A 17,955-nucleotide genomic window follows, 5' to 3' on the forward strand; every position below is an offset into this window, starting at 1 on the left:
GGAAGACATCACACTATCACAGATCAGTGGCATGTATAGCTAAACTTTTACACATGCTAGGTTAGTCCGAGAACCGACTAAATCTGCTCTAATACCACTAAATGTAACGCCCCGTACTCGAGACCGTTTCTGGAGTCGAACACGAGGTGTTAACGGACTTAATTTATTACTTAAACAGCTCATACAATTCATTTTAAAATTTCCAAACAAGCTGGCTAACTGCATCACAGTCGTTTTAAAAATCATATCTCGAGTTTCAAAACTCGAAATCCAATTCCGTAAATTTTTCCTGAAACTAGACTCATATATCTATCTACTAATTTTTTTCTAGAAGTTTTTGTCGGGGAAATTAGTACAGTTTATTAGTTAAAGTCTCCCCTATTTCAGGGTTCGACTACTCTGACCTCTGTGTATTACGAATCAGATATCTCCCTGTACTGAGCTTCAATGACTATGAAATTTGTCTCTAATAAAACTAGACTTAATAAGGAATTTGTACATATAAATCATGACTTCTAATTATCTTTTTAAAATTTATGGTGAATTTCCAAAATCAGAACAGGGGATCCAGAAATCGCTCTGGCCCTGTTTCACAAAAATTTAAACATCTCATAAAATATAGCTCATATACCTGTTTCTCTTCTTCCATGTAAAAATAGACTCATCAAGCTTCGATTCCATAACTTATTTATTATTTAATTCCATTTCTACTATTTTTAGTGAGTTTTCAAATTCACATCACTAATGTTGTCTGAATCTATTTTATGGTAAATTTTACCTATTTCATGGTTTCCATGGATTAGCTAGCAATTTGACATACATAACACCAAATATGATCTTGATTAGCCATTCCAATGGCTAATCATTACCAAGCATTTCCATATCACTCACGATATCATAAGACCATATATACAAAATGATTATAATGCTATACATGCCATACTCAAAATATACAAGCCATTATGCCAAGATGGTATACGGATAGTGTGAGCGAACCTTCGACCCGTCCCGATTCCCGAGCTGGCTTGTTCAAAACTCGTATACGAAAATGGCTACTTTTACCATTTCGTCCACAACTTGGTATTTTCCCCATTTTAGCCCAAATTTTAGTTTTCCTTGCTAATCGAGCTTGGAAGCTTGAAAAACCCTAGCCATGGTTTCTCCTTGCTATATTCGGCCATGAGGTTGAAGATGAGCAAAATTGGCTTTTAAATTTTGTATTTTAATTCATTTTACCCCTAAATGACCAAAATGCCCTTACTACTAAACTTTCCAAAAATTCCATCCATGTCTAATTTTTGTCCATAGACTTAGAAATTGGTAAAATTGCTATTTAAGACCTCCTAATTAATATTTCAAAACAATTTCATACTAGAAACTTCTAGAATACAAGTTTTGCAAATTATTCGATTTAGTCCCTAATTTCAATTTAAGCACTTTATGCATAAAATTTCTTCACGAAATTTTCACACAATCATGCAATCATATCATAGAACTTAAAATAATCATAAAATAATTATTTCTATCTCGGATTTTGTGGTCACGAAACCACTATTCCGACTAGGCCCAAAATCAGGATATTACAAATACTCCCTATTACAATTGATTTTTGGTCAACAGCCAAAATTTCCCATCTTACAATTTTTGCATGTGTGGTATATGTTCCAACTGCTCCACCACAATGCACAAAGATGGGTCATAATAAGAGATTGGGAATGTATATTTATATGAGTCTCCTTATAATATTTTTGAGCTATTAATTCGAGATTTAATTATGACATGAGTTGTCAGTTTTCCCAACATTAGGGGGAGAGGATAAAAAGTTGGATTAGTAAAGTACTTGAAATGAATTATCAATGTCTAATATCCTTATACAAAGCAATGTGAACTAGAAGTTCAACAGACTATTCATTTTACAAATCAACTGCCAGATTCATTAAATCTCACATACCAACTGAAAATGCTCCAATATGAATTGATGTCCTAATAGGGTAAACCGTTAATGCAAAAGAAAGTAATTCATGCATAAAGCATGAAAGACCGATCAGTTACAAAGATAAAAACCCTCGTAAAAGTAAATGAGCAAACATTCAAAGTGGTCATATAGTGGAGGCGATGGTTCCTAAAGAAACCCATGACATAACTAATTATAAAACTCAAAAGGATATTTAGGTACCTAAAAGTGAAAATGAAAATAAAGAGATCTCAATAAGTTATGTCAATACAATAAAAAGATGGAACTGAAAAAAACTGTAGTTGTCGACAACAATTTGCTTATAATATTGCTATTGAAATAATAAAAGAAAAGGAGGATTCTGAGCCTAAATCTATTGAGGAATGTAAAAATAGAAAAAATTGGTCAAAATGGAAAGATGCAATTCAAGCAAAATTGAATTCACTTTCTAAACGTGAAGTTTTTGGATCTGTAGTCCAAACACCTAAAAGTGTAAAGCCGATAGGATATAAATGGGTATTTGTTCAAAAATTAAATGGAAAAAAATGAAGTCATAAGATATAAAGCACGACTTGTAGTACAAGGATTTTCGCAAAGGCCTGGCATTGATTATGAAAAGACATATTCTCCTGTGGTGGATGCAATCACGTTTAGATACCTTACTAGTCTGGCTGTACATGAAAAAATTGAAATGCATCTAATGGATGTTGTTACAGTCTATTTATATGGTACGCTTGATAGTGAAATTTATATCAAAATCCATGAAGGATTTAAAATCCCAAAAAGATATAGAGTTTCTTGAGAAAATTGCTCGATCAGATTAAAGAAAAGTTTATATGGATTAAAAAAATATGGACATATATGGTACAATCATCTTATTGAATACTTGTTAAAAGAAGGTTATAAAAATGATCCAATTTGTCCATGTGTCTTTATAAAAAGGTTTGGATCATATTTTTTGATAATTGTTGTTTATGTTGATGATATAAATATTATTAGAACTCCTAAAGAGCTTCAAAATACAATAAATTGTTTAAAGAAAGAATTTGAGATGAAAGACCTTGGAAAAATAAAGTTTTATCTTGGATTACAAATCGAGCATTTAAAAGATGAAATTTATGTTCATTAATAAACTTATATGGAAATGATATTAAATAAATTTTACATGGATAAAGCACACCTATTAAGTACTCCAATGGTTGTACAATCGTTAGATGTAAATAATGATCAATTTCATCCTTACGAGAATGATGAAGAGTTTCTTGGTCCTGAAGTATCATATCTAAGTGTCATAGGGGCATTGATGTATCTTACAAACAACATAAGACTGATATAGTTTTCGCTGTTAACTTGTTAGCAAGATTTAGTTCTTCTCCAACATGTAGACATTGGAATGGAATTAAACATGTATTTAGATATCTCAAAGGGACTATTGATATGGGTTTATTTTATTCAAATGATTCAAAATCCCTAGTAGTTGGTTATGCTGATTTTGGATACTTATTAGATCCATATAAAGGTTGATCTCAAACAGGATATTTATTTACATGTGAGGGTACTACCATATCATGGCGTTAACAAAGCAAACATTACTTGCCACTTCTTCAATCATGTAGAAATAATAGCAATGCATGAGGCAAATCGAGAGTGTGTTTGGCTAAGGTTATTGACCCAACATATCTAGAATATATGTAATTTGCATTTACAGGAAAAGATGTCAACTATCTTATATGAAGATAATGTAGTATGTATAGCTCAACTGAATGGTGGTTACATCAAAGATGATAGAACAAAACATATTTTGTCAAAATTATTCTTCACTCATGATCTTGAGAAAATAGGTGATATAAATGTTCAACAAATTTGTTCTAGTGATAATTTAGCAGATATTTTTACAAAGGCATTGCCAACTTCAACATTTGAAAAACTACTACACAAGATTGGAATGTGCCAACTCAAAGATGTAATGTAATGTTGCCATTAGGGGGGTCTAAAACAAGTTGTACTCTTTTCCTTTAACCAAGGTTTTATCCCATTAGGTTTTCCTGGTAAAGGTTTTTAACGAGGCAACTTGTAATATAAGATTGTGTACTCTTTTTTCCTTCATTAAGTTTTTATCCCAGAGGTTTTTTCCTAATAAGGTTTTAATGAGGCACATTATCTACCAATGGACATTCAAGGGAGAATGTTATGAAAATATTATTAAGTAGATGTTCATGTAACAACCCAATTTTGGGTCTAATCAGAACAGTGGTTTCGGGACAACAAATTCGACGGAGAAAAATTTATTTTTATTATATTTTTATGGTCTATAGTTTTATGAAATGATTTCATGAAAATTTCGTTCAGAAATTTTGACGTTTGGGCACTTAATTTAGTAAAAAGGACTAAATTGTAGTAAGTGCAAAATGTGAGTTCTATAGGTTAAAGGTGTCTAGTTGGTATGAAATTTTAAATTGGAGGTCCTTAAATGGTAATTAGACCATTGGTTAAGTTAGTGGACAAAAATGGACATAGTTAGGTATGTTTCTAAAGTTTTTTTATTAAGGGCATTTTAGTAATTTGGTAATTAAATGAATTAAAAAGCCAAAATAAAAGCCAATTTTTGCTCATCTTCTTCCCATGGCCAAAATTCACAAGAGGAAACCATGGCTAGGGTTTTTCAAGCTTTCAAGCTCGATTGTAAGTCCGTTCTAGCCTCGTTTTTAATGATTTTTATGTTTTTAAAATCCTTGTAACATGATCTACCTATTTCTAGTACTTATTTGAGAGATGATTGAAGGTCTAGGGTTTGACCCATGTTGAACATGTATGTATTTTGATGTTTAATGGTAGAAAATGCATGTTAGTTGTTAGATAAACAACTTTTACTAAGTGATTTTCGATGAAAATGCCTAAAAATGACCTATTTGTAAAAAGTTGGAAAATGGACATTAAAATGCGAATAAAAGAAAAATGTGGGCTGCTATAAGCATGTATAAGGTTTTGCTAGGCATGGGTATTAAAGAAATTGAGCACATTTCATTTTACGAGTCTAGAGACTAAAATTTAAAAATGTGAAACTTTAGGGGCAAAAATGTAATTTTTGTCATAATGTGATTTTGGGCTAATTTGAATAGTATAATGATGAAATAAGTTAAATGTGATATTATAGATCAAGAAAAACGAGGTTCAGAATTAGAACGGGGGAGAAACGAGTATTTAACGGTTAGGTCTTTTTCGTTATTTTTATGCCAAGGTAAGTTTGTATGTTTAATAAGCATTAAATTATATATGTATAAATGCTTAATTGATATAATTGTGGTAAATTTTATATTATTGAAATGAAATGTAAATGCTATTGAGTACGACATTACGGAAATGACTGACAGAGATTCGATATAGCGAAAGTCTCGGTTGAACCTTAGGAATAAATAGGATACAAATGTCATGACATTAGGGTTACTGAGATTTTGTGTAAGACCATATCTAGGATATGGCATCGATATGAGACTTCGTGTAAGACCGTAGCTGGGCTATTGCCATCAATACGAGATTACATGTAAGACCATATCTGGGATATGGCATTGGTACGGTACTGTGTGTACGAGATTCCCGAGTATCCTTTGGTATTTCAAGTGGTTCAATGGGTAATTTAATGGGTATATCAAAGAAGAGAAAGAGCATGTAAGTATTACGAATTAGTACAGGTTTGTATATAAGTTTATAAGCATTGACTTCATGATATTGTAAGTTCATGGTTTCTACGAGAATGTTTTTGTGAATGCCTTGTGATATATGAAATACATGGTAAATTCGGTTGGTGATCGTGTAATTGGTTTATGGGCCAAATTGAGTCATGATATAGCATGTTTTATTCACACAAATTGTGATTTATCGGATATGAGAAAAAGGAAAGATTGGCATAATTTCCTATTAAAATGATTATGGAAGTATGAGAAGATATGAGCTTTAAACAATTGAAAGATGCTAAAATATATGCTTGAAATATGAATACTCATAATTTTTGTACATGTTATTATGAGGTTTGAAATGATTGGTTGGTTGTGGTAATCTATTATAATGGAAAGATTACGGTTATTAAGCTAATGTCAAGACATGTTAAATTATGCTTGCAAATTGATAGAGCAAGCAATGTGATTGGATAAGTTATAACTGTGAGCTTTATAGCAATGATATTATCTTGTGTTTATATTGTTGGACTTAGTAAATGATTTGTAAAAGTTGCTTATTATATTCATATGGACTTACTAAGCTATATAGCTTACCCCCCTTCCTTTCCTATGTTTTATAGTGCCGTCAAGCTAGCTGGGTTGGAGATCACCGGAGATCCTATCACACTATCAAGCTATCATTTGGGTATTGATGAATTCAAGTATTTTGAGTTTATGGCATGTATAAGGACTTGGTCATTTTGCTATATGTGTCATTATGTTTTGGCTAAAAGTATTGGCTTGTAATTGTCAAGGGTTTACTTTGATATTTGGCCATGTAATTGGTTTATTTTGGCTAACATGGATGTAAGCCTAAGTATATTCATATATGTGCCTATGTCTTTGGTGATATGGTCATGGTATGCTTGTTGAATGATGGAATGTGGTTTATAGTATGATTGTGAAATGTTTAGAAATATGATTCATGGATGAGATAATAGATTTGTATACAATTAGGTATCTTGAAAGGAAATAAATGAAGCTTAATAAATGTGAAATTGGTATGATTGAGTTAGCGCATAATAAACGTTATGAGTATGATACATGTTGATATTACTTTGGCATTTGTTGGACATTGTTGTGAATGTTTTTGGTTGCCTAGATATAATATATTTTGTGACATTGAATTGGTGTAAGTGTTTGTGCAAATAAGGGTGGAAAATGGCTTCGTAATAGCATTTATTTTGTCTACACGGAGAGACACACGGGCGTGTGTCTAGGTCGTGTGTGACACACGGCCTGTCCTATGGGCGCGTGATCCGGCCGTGTGTCCCCTGCACCTATTTTTGTGAAAATTAATTTTCCACACAACCTCGCACACGGGCGTGTGATTTGGCTGTGTGATCTCATTTTGGTCATGAGTTACAAACAGAGAGTTACACGGGTTAGGGACACGGGCGTGTGTGACCACACGGCCTACCCACACGAGCGTGTCCCAAGCCACACGGGCGTGTGACCCCTGTTTTAGCAAAAAAATTTCTAGGTGTTGTAAAATTTTCTAAAAGTTCTCGATTTAGTCCCGAACAGCTTCCAATGCATGTTTTGGGCCGCATAGGCTCATATTAAGGACTTTATGATTATTTGCAAATGGTTTTAATTTGGTGTTGAATTTACAACTCAGAAATGTATGTTTGCTTGTGTTAAAGTCCGGTAATGCCTCATACCCTGTTCTGGCGTCAAATACGAGTAAGGAGTGTTACAGTCCATCATGATTAAGATAAAGTTTTGATGTACTTTAAATTTTAATAGTTATTAAAATTAGATCTCTACTTCTTTTATATTTCTTATGCCTATAAATAGAAACTCTAATAAAACATTATGATCATCCTTTTGATTAAATTTTCTTTGTTCTTTATTCTCTTATCTCTTTATTTTATAATACATTATCAACATAATAATTCTCTATTTTTTCAAAATCTTTCGAAGTTCCATTTTATCCATCAAATTTATCGTGGTTCGAATCTTTTTTTAAAAATTTTATCACCTTTGAAATTTTTTATTTAATCACATTTTTTAATAAATTATACTTTAATGTAATTATTTTTTCATTTCTATTTTAGAAAATAGATACCAAACGATTTTCAGAAAATAGAAAATGAAGAGTATTTTCTGAAAAATGAAACCAAACACATCCAAATGCATTCTGCCTGTTGTGAAGTTAATTTTTTTTTTTTAAATTTTCACTTTTACAAAAAAGTTAAATGTTGTTCATGAGAGTCTTATTCTAGTTATAATAAGCAATGAGAAGAGCAACAAAACTTCAACCACCTAGCACCTACCAGCCATAAATCATTGTAAAGGTTTCATTTTCATATTCCAATCATCGGCCATAAACAAAAAACACCAACAAAAGAATGAATCTAGACCAACAGATAATCCAAGACTAGATTCTTTCATGACAAATATCTCATACAAAACCTGTTTGTCTTGATGTTCAGACCTAGCTTTTGCTAACAAAAATTTCCTTCGCTTTACATATACAAATCATTAAATAACCGGTCTGGGAATTAATGATTCATAAACTTTTCTTACTCTTGTGTATTAGTAAGCAGAGGCAATGTCTTAGTTATTCTTTTCTTTCTCATTTTTCCGCCTCCTCCATTATCAGTCGACTTCTTTTTTTCCTCCACAACTTCATCAATAGCATTCAAATGGACGGTGCTGTTTGGCAGCCGTCTTTCTTTTCTTTTTGGCTTCTTTTGAGACAAGGAACTGCAGGTTCTAATAACAGATTAGCTCTAAATAGAAAACTCTAACCACGGCAATATCAATGCATTCATAATGTTACAAAATAATAACTTGAAATTCACCAGAATTATAAACCACCCCAAAACCAAAGAAATGTAAGATCAGAGCCAATTCAGAGAGAGAAAGAAGGGCACCTTATCTTCTGATTCATAACTGGTTTTGAGGAAGCAGCCTTCTCGATTATACTCTTGTAATATTGTGTGAATGAAGCATTAGCATTGGACTTCTCAAACTGCAACCCAACCATTTTTGAAGTTCAGAAAATTCCCTTTATCACAGTTCTAGAAAATCTAGGTACAAGTAAGAATGGAAACCTGCAGAAATGAATCAACAATTTGATGATCTTTCGGTGAAAATGCCACCTCATCTCTCTTTCTTTGCATAAATTCAATGTTCTGCTCCACCTAAAATACATCCGAAAATAACTAAAGATTTATGATCTTTTTCCTATTTTCACTTAATTTTTCTTTTTTCAAGGTCAGTACAGCTTTTGCTTCTTCCTTTTCCTTTTTTTTAAATAATAATAAATTCCTCCATTGGCAAACAACATAAGAAAATCTTACTTGACAATTATATTGTTTAATATGCCTTAGGTGAGCCAAAATCATCATAGCATGATTTAAAAGGTTTCATTTTTTATTTTATTTCAGGGAGGATAGCTTTGAGGGTACTTTCTTAATTCCTATTTAGCTCAACACTTACAAGGAGGATCTGGTTCAACAAAATACAACTCTGAAGCTCCTAAAAGTCGGTACCTGATCAACAAATCGCTTCACCACACGCTGGAAACGCTCGATGGTTGTAGTCTCAAGAAACTTCCTAAGGCAGATCAGGGGTATAGTAGCCAGCTCAGGGAAAGTTATGTGGCAGCTCCATTGAGCAAAGTGCGTTGCAAGTAATTCAATGACAGATGAAACACACTTGTCCTGAAACTTACGAGATTTTAGCCAATGTTTTGGCAACTGCACCATAAACATCCACATTAATTATAGCAGAAATACATAGATACTCTGCCCTAGGGTTATTTCAATTCATAATAATAATGATGACCAATCCTAACCTTTATAGTGGAAGAGAAGTTGAAATCTTTTCCAGGTTTCCCATTGTCCTTCCCAGTTTTATATTCCAAAATATCCATAGCAAATGATGCAACAGGAATGAAAACCCCACTTGCACTAGAAAGGTTATTCAACCACTGAATGCATTTAATTCTTAGAGGTAAATATCTTGGTCCAGGAAACAAGACAGCTACTCCATTGATAATCTGAATGATCATGTATAACAATGGCTGAAGATCATAATCTTTCACGTTTGCTGATATAAATGAAGCCCAAAGATTGATGCAGTTTGTATATTGCCAACTGCATATCCTTTTGACAGCCTCCTGCTTACAAGCAATAACAAACAAGCACCATCAGAACCTTGGCCTTGCCTGATAACATCAAATTATTAATCAACTAGGTATATCCATAGGGATCAAATTTAAGGAATAATGAAACATTGTCCAATCTTATCTCATCAAATTAAACGACACACCAAAGACATTAGCATGCATACCTTCTTCTTTGTTTTTAGACCTGTTTGCAATATCTTAGAAAGCTGTTCAACACAAACTATTGCCTTCCTAGATGAGTTTTGAACATCTTGAGAGCATAACTCAATAAAGGAATTGTGCAGAAACTGTATATGTTTGGATGAAACTGGATCGACAAATTTGCAGTGAGTGATGAAGGCCTTGTATGTTTTAATCAAGCACGAGTTGAAACAATCTGAGCTAAACACAGAAGCCACATCTTTAATGACCAGGAAAGAATGCGATGCAAGTGTCCCTTCACCTGTTACCCATAAATGAACTGCAATCTGTAATAAATTTAAAGAGTTACTGCTGAGCAAGAAAAAAGTAATAATTTGAGAGTTATTTCTAGGGCAAGAAGGTATAAGGTGGAAAAATAAAAATGAAAAATGAAAATTAAGAAGAATCATTACAAGAAAGATACAGATACAACTAGAGTTTAAAACTCCTCATGTCTTGCATTCTCCTAATTCCCAAATATATTACTAATTAAAAGTAGTGGTTATATAACCGTATGTGCCAACTGAATAGTACATACACTAATATAGACAATATCAACATTCCTTAATCATATCCTAATTCCTAAAATTACTAGTAACAACAAAGCTGGCAATAAAATATGTATTTCAAGCGTCATATCTCATAGATTATATAATACCTTGATTAGTCTGCGCAGCAATGGATGAAAAGTGGCAAAAAATATTACAGAGGCTCTGACTCGAACCAAAGAGAAGGCAAGTATCTCAGAGTTAGTAACTTGATTCAGGAGAAAAAGTGTACTTCCCAAATAAGACTTGATCAGTGGCTTCATAGTTTTCCATTTTGAACTATTCTTCAACTCTAAAATGGCCTCCTTTTTGCAACTAGAACTTGAAATTCCAAGCATTTCTCGAAAAATATTATCAGCCTCCTGAAGCATGAAGATTAAAATCTTGGAAAATGTTTTGCTGTCTTGAAGTCCAGAGCACAAGGCGACATCATGAAGATCAGATGGTTCAGACCCATAATGGCATGCAGCTCTATACTCATTCAATAAACTAGTAAGTGCAGATATGCTACGATGTTCTCTGACTAGTTGGCACAACGAATTGAAGGCAGAGCTAGTGAACAACTTGCCCTTCCTTAAATTTACAGTGCCTTTCTCAGGACTCTCTGTGCCATCTTCACTAGTATTGTCCTCATCAGAATACTGTTACAAAGTTTAGAAAGGCATGCACAGCCATCAGATTGACAAAATAAGGGCAGACAGTAGGAATCAAAGAATTCTACCATTTATTTTTCCTTAATTTTTTCTGAAATACTAGTGAATGATTATGAGTTCATAATTCTTTGGTAACATATTTTATTAGCATGCATGTTACATCTCAGTATCTGAACCCATGGTACTATTTTCTTTTTGGTTTCACTTAGCACCAAGCAACATTGAAATAATAATTATATGTTGAAATAATAATTATAAGTGTTGCTTTCACCCCAAGACTAACAATTTCATAAACTTCAGATGCAGAAAAGCTGGATCAAAGTTAATAAAGCTTATAGGTTCTTTCTTATTGTAACCTAAGTGTAACTGCATGCAAATCAAGACCATGTGATAGCGAGAAATAGAAACTAAAAAGATTGATGCATATTCAGATCTAATAACACATTATCTGGTTAAATAAAAAGGAAAAAGGAAAAAAAGGACATTAAATGACTTACATTCTTGTCATCCCTTAATTTCCCAAGGCCATTCTCATAGCTTTCCAGAAACTTAGAAAATTCAAGATCCTGAGATTAACATAGTAGAAACTATTTGTAAGCTTTATGCAACAGCAAATTTACAAGCTAAAGATTGGTGAGAACAGAAAGTGCAAATACATCCAACTTAAGCACTTATATGAAGTAATTAATTCGAGTACCGCTTCCACTACACAATTCTAATGGGGCACTCATTTGAGTATATCAGCATTTAAGTCATCTTTACCTCCTAGTTGGTATCAGAATGAACCAATCATCGACCCTCAAAACACTATATAATCCCACAGCATCAGCAGTTTGCTATCAATAAGACCTAATTACCTTTTTCTGTAGCCTCTCTAATTTTTTCTTCTTCTCTGTAAGCTCTATACAAATCGCCCTGTTCTGCTCCAATAACTCAATAGCACCACCGTTGTCTACATCCATATCTACAAACGCATAGATAAATGAAGTGGAAATGTTAGCAATAACAATAAGGGAAAAAACACATAGAGAAATAACTGTTTATATGCCTTCACCATCTTGATCACTCTCAGTTCCATTTTCATCTGTATATGGACAGCTCGAGCCCTGATAAATAAATTCAAGCATCAATATGAGAAACCCTGTCAACCCTCAAAAGAAAGCCAACTGAAGATTTTGAGGGGTTTTATATTTCAAAACCTCAGATAAATATCCATCACTCTCCGAATCATCTTCAACCACATCACTCTCATCACTAAATACCGCATCAAGCTCAAAATCCTCTATATTTTCGCATTCCAAGTCTCTGAAAACATATTTTAAATGTACCAAGAAAATGCAAACCATCACATATCAGTATAGTCTAAGCACCATTCAAAACAGAAACTAAAGAGCAAAAGAGGAGAATTCAAATGAAATATATGATTATTACTATATAAGATCATTTTCAACAAACCATGATTTTAATTTTACTTTTAACAAAAAAATGAACAGAAAAAAAAAAGAGACTAAAATGCATTGAACCATTAATTGTTTAATATTAAAATTACATCATACTATATTGTATTATTCATAAAAGCCCAAATTTTAATTTTTTTACCTTCCACTTGACTTCTCTATTTGATCTTCTTCCAGGTTTTCGGCTTCATCCTGCTCGTCTCCTATAAAGTTTTCACCAAAAGTAAGAGTTTCACTAACAAATTAAATTAACATCCTCAAGAGCAGATGAACAAGCCACACTTTAAACTCAAAAAAATCATAGACAATGCAATAAAACCACATTTTCTTTTTTCCTTGGAAAACTTACTTTTAGAAGCCTTCTTTTTGAACATGGATTTCAACTGCCGCTTTCTTTTCAACACAGATTGAAGATTCTTCTTCGCAAACTTCCTTGCCTTTTTACCTAATTTTCCCATTTTTTCTAAATAATTCGGAAAAACCAAAGAACAAAAAGGTAATGAAAAGATTAGTTATTATTTTACAATTTTATCAGTTTAATAAAGAAAGAGAGGTTTTTGAACCTGCAATAATGGCGGCTTTGTTGTGTTTTTGAGGTTTTTGGTTCTTTTTGTTAAGTACATTTAGGGCTTTCAAGTAAAATGGAGACATAAAAGGGCAAATATTTTTATTTTAATTTGTTTAGAGATAATTTTATAATTTTAGAAAAAGGTAAATATTTATTTTAAATTTCTGATGCTATTGAAATTAAGCAAAGCTTATTGATTAAAATTGTGACAAGAAAATTATGTTTTTGATTCAATGGCCGAAAGTACAATCACAGTCAAACTAAAAATGCATAAAAAAAGATAATTCGAATCAATAGAAAACAAAAAAGGAGGGCAGAAATCATGATTTAATCAGCTAAAGCAATCGGAATCACATGATCAAGAAATTAAACTACAAAAGAAAAAAGAAATTAAACAGAATCACAATCATTATAACATAACCCTATAAGTTAAATTTTTTGAAAAAGCCAAAAAGAAGTAATTTAACCAAGTACAAATTATGGTACTATTTCACGGATAAAATGATAAACAGTTAATTATCGGCAACTTGAAGTAAAATAAGCGTCAAAATAAAGAGAATTTTTCAAAAAAAAAAGAAGTAAAACACGAACAGGGAAAATAAATAAATAAATCTGATTCTTCATCAACAAACAGATCTGACTGGACTTTTTCTTTAGCAGACATGATTGGAATTAGAGCTGATCATAGGCTGAGCCGGGCCTCAACAGAATTTTAGATCCGTTTTCTAAGCTCGAGCTCAGCCCAAAAAATGAACCTAAAATTTTGCTCAAGCCTGGCCCGAATTATAGATTCTAAACCTGAGCCCAGCCTGGCCCATATTTAAAATTTAGCTTTAGTTGCTTAATTACATTAGTTGATATTTGGAAATGGATGGTAACAAGCAATAATTGAAAAAAAAGAAGACAAAAAACCTTGAAAATAAAGAGGAAAGATAGAAACAAAAGATGTAAAAGATGGTGGGTCATAATTGAAGGTACTAAAAAGGTGAAGGAACCAGCAATCTCAAAAATTTTCCACATAAAGAAACGAAATCGAACATTTATAATCTTAAATGCCCAAATTCAAAGTGAAAAAAAAAATTAAAACTTTAATAGACCCAAATGTAATAAAAAATCAAAAAAACAATTATCACTTCTGATTTGCCGGTACAACTTTTCATGTGCTTATTATGCTCTCCTATAGCTCAACTATCTTTCTTCGACATTGCGTCATAGTTTGGTATAAGGGTAAATAATTTAATCTGAAAATTAAAGTTACAAAACTTGAGTATTGAGAACTAGGATCAATCCCATTTTGACCCTTAACAATTACCCATTTCTTAAAACTTAAACCACATGTAAATTAGTATGAATCTCCAGCACCTACATCAATGGCAAGAAAAAGTTATAGCTTTCTAATCCATGAAGTACTCCTATTCTAATCCATGAAGTACTCCTATTCTAGGGCTAAACAGTTAACTCCAGTAAAGTTGAAGAACCTTTAAATAACTGAGAATTTAAGCTTTTGAGACACTTTAACACTGAATTCAAAACTTAAAATCCATGTATCTCTCATTCAAAGAATAGACCAAAGAAATAATCTTTAACAATGAATTCAATATAACATTAAACACTAAAAAAACAAAACGATGCATTAAGTGATTGAAGAACGGAAAGATCTCACCGATTAATGATTGAAGAACGAAAAGAGCTCACCGATTAATCAAGAAATTAAAGAAGCAAACACCCAAAAAGAAAATTTGATTTACTGGCAGCTTCGAGGAAAAGTAGGATTGAATATAGAAGAGATTGAAAAAAACCTAGTTTTTCTTGAATTGTTAGGGACTAGGTTTCTATTGTATTGTTTCATGAACCGTGTCCGAGCGGTGTATTCCGGGTTACAGGCCTTTTTTATTTTTTCTATTAAAGGGTGAGCTGCAAAAATAGAGTGCCTAACTGCTTATGAAACGATGATGGCGGTGGCGGGTGGAGAAATTGGTGGTATTTTCTTTCTTACTGTTGGGGTTTTAGAAATTGGTGGAGTGAGTGGAATGGAGACAAAACTGTAATATGTATTAAAAAATTGCAACTTGCACAAAAATTAATTTATCATCAACAAAATCAAGAAATTGCAGCTGTCCATAGAAAAAAAACAACTGTCCATAGAAGTCATGGAGATACCAGGAATTGGACGAGATTGACCGGCGGCACAGCGGGACGGCGACGACTGAAGGCTGAAGCGGAGGAGGCGAAGGCAGTGGTGAACGCCAGCGACAGAGGAAGCAGCAGCTTCACCGGAACGACGACAGTGTCTTGATGGAAGAACGAACGGGGCGACACAACGGTAATAGGCGCCGGCGACAGAGGAACCGGGAGACGGGGTGGCCGCCGGAGTAGAGACGGCTATCGACGGGCAGCTGGCTGGATTTAGACGGATTAGATTCTTCCTTTCCTGTTGCAAAACCTAACGAATTTAAACCGTCGGATTTCGCTTAAAGGACGGATGGGAAAGAGAAGTTGAATTCTGATGGGCGGCTGACTGCTTTAAGTTTAATAGTCAACACCTTCAAACCTACTTATTTCAATTTACCTTTTGGCACCTAAATTTGACTTTAATGTTCGAATTAGTACTTTTTTTTTTCAAATCGGGTAGGCTTTGCATTACACATTTCAATCTATTTTTGCAACCCATTAAAAGTTTAAATTTTGAGGATAGTCCTATACTTATTAATTTGTGCTTTATGCTGACTTAATTTATCTACTTTTATTTGCTCAAAATTGGTCCTCTATTTTTTGATTTGCTGATTTTCAGTCATTTCATTAATTTTTCAATTAACATTATTAAAAAATAGAAACAATCACAAATTTAACTCCTCAACCTTTACAAATTTTATCAATTTAACCCCTATTCTTTTATTTTTGCTTTAGTTATTAAAAATAATAGAAAAATAAAAACTTTATAAATTTTCCCGTATGTTCCAACAAATTAAAGATAAAAAAGAAAAAAACAAAACTTGCTATTAATTATTACTAGGAGAGGTTTTAACTTGTAATTCTCATTTAGCAACAATAAGTACCGTGTATATTATGTAATCTACATTATAAATCATTGAACTTAACCTCAACTTTCAAATAGACCACAAACTTTTTATTTAATCAAATTACATCATTTAACTTTAATTATTAATGTAATGCCCAAAAATTTTGAATTTCTAATTTGTTAAATTTTGTCATAATTAAATAATTGCTTCAATGGTTAAGGGCCTTGAATGTGTGTTTGAGGTCATGGGTTTAAATCTCTCTTTTAGGGAAATTTAGTTATTTTTGTTCGTAGGCCTATCTTTGTTATTCGGCTTAAGTATTATATTTGATCAATTTATGATAAAATGAGCTTGCTAGTTTAGTGGTAAGGTGTTAGTTTGCCCTTTGGTTTTATGTTTGAATCCCCGCGTGAGCAAGTAGGTATGTTTATTTTTACTTCCTCTGTGTGTTGTTCACATGTAGAAGTGGAGTCGAATTGAAATTCTATAATGTTTTTTCCTTTTTCATTCTCCTTCTAATTTTGTTGTTTCTGTTGTTTTTTTTTCCATTTCATCCCTTTTTGTTATTTTTCTTTCCCAAACAAAATTTAAGTTCAATTTTGGTTCTTCTTTCTTCTATTTGTCAATTCGGCTTTGCTCGTAACCCCGCTTGCTTTCAATTCCATTCTTGTTGTTCTAATTTGGTAAGTACTCGGGGTGGGTGAAGTTATTATTTCAGTTAGTTGATGTGTAAGTTAGGATTTTCTTTATTCCTTGTAATGGAAGTAGTTTTTTATTGTGTTTAATCATTTTTATGCTCAATTAGGGGAAAATCGTGAGACGTTTGGTGTTCCTCTAGGGAGTTAATTGTTGTTCTTAAGGGTAAGTGAACGTATTCGTCATTATTTAAGGTCGAATTCTCTGTATTGAAGTTTAAGTGTTGTTGTTGGGTTATGATTTAGCACTTGGGTTTTGTTAGATTAAGTTAATTAATTCATGTCAATGGTCATTTTAGGTACTAGAGTATTCATCCTTCGATCTTCATAAAAAATCAACCACGTGTGTAACGAAAACCTGAGAAAACAACAAATGGCGAAAGCTAAAATTTGGGACTGTCGATGTCACACGGCTGTGTGGTAAGCCATGTGTGACACACGACCATATTACAAACTGTGTGAACCACACAGTTTAGGCCAATTGGGCCGTGCGGGCCACACGAGCGTGTAGGCCCAAATTTTGAAATTTTTCCCTAGGACCATATTCGTCATACGAGTCAAATATGGGCCTTTCGTAGAGCTATATGATACAAATTAAGTTATAAATCATGATTTCTGATGTTCTGTTTGTGTTAAATACGATTTATGTACACATAACTAATATGTTATATGCTCAGTATAATCTGTATTATGGTAGGTATGATCTATGCTATGATAAATATGAGCTGTATTATGATAAGTCTGATATGAATATGTTATAAAAGCATGTATGTCATATAAATTTCTGATATTTATTAGTTTTGCATGTGCATTGGGATGGGAAATATGGTTATGGAGGAAGTGTGGACAGTTTAATCTATTTGTCGTATCTGGTGGCTTAACACATATATATCTATTTTTAGTGAATTATCGCCTAATGATCTGACAACTAGATTGCAAATATTCTGAAAAGTAACATACAGTCACTAAGCGGTGTGTAAGGTTGGATGGGTATATAATACCTTATATGGTGTGTAGGGATGGTCG

At 32.8% G+C, this 17,955-nt stretch overlaps 1 protein-coding gene across 17 annotated transcripts; it reads right to left on the reverse strand.

The window, feature by feature from the left end:
• Positions 1–7,956: 7,956 nt before the first annotated feature.
• LOC107924520 (nucleolar complex protein 2 homolog) lies at positions 7,957–15,791 on the reverse strand. 17 transcript variants are annotated; one of them, XM_016855011.2, is made up of 14 exons: positions 15,375–15,791; positions 12,996–13,109; positions 12,789–12,849; positions 12,389–12,494; positions 12,238–12,295; positions 12,047–12,153; positions 11,687–11,755; positions 10,647–11,177; positions 9,973–10,275; positions 9,476–9,799; positions 9,171–9,377; positions 8,730–8,819; positions 8,550–8,647; positions 7,957–8,388 (listed from the first exon to the last, which is right to left on the reverse strand). In XM_016855011.2, the coding sequence occupies exons 2-14, from the start codon at positions 13,102–13,104 to the stop codon at positions 8,196–8,198; spliced, it is 2,256 nt and encodes a 751-aa protein (XP_016710500.1). In that variant the 5' UTR covers positions 13,105–13,109; positions 15,375–15,791; the 3' UTR covers positions 7,957–8,195. The 17 variants fall into 17 exon arrangements, 15 of the variants coding, with proteins under 15 accessions (XP_016710500.1, XP_040939972.1, XP_040939969.1 ...); XM_041084038.1 differs by having other exon boundaries at positions 7,957–8,379; positions 9,171–9,341; positions 12,244–12,295; positions 15,375–15,740; XM_041084035.1 differs by having other exon boundaries at positions 7,957–8,379; positions 12,244–12,295; positions 15,375–15,740.
• Between the last annotated feature and the right edge of the window lie 2,164 nt (positions 15,792–17,955).

Source organism: Gossypium hirsutum, chromosome A12 (assembly GCF_007990345.1).
Source record: "Gossypium hirsutum isolate 1008001.06 chromosome A12, Gossypium_hirsutum_v2.1, whole genome shotgun sequence".
Classification (NCBI taxonomy): Eukaryota; Viridiplantae; Streptophyta; class Magnoliopsida; order Malvales; family Malvaceae; genus Gossypium; species Gossypium hirsutum.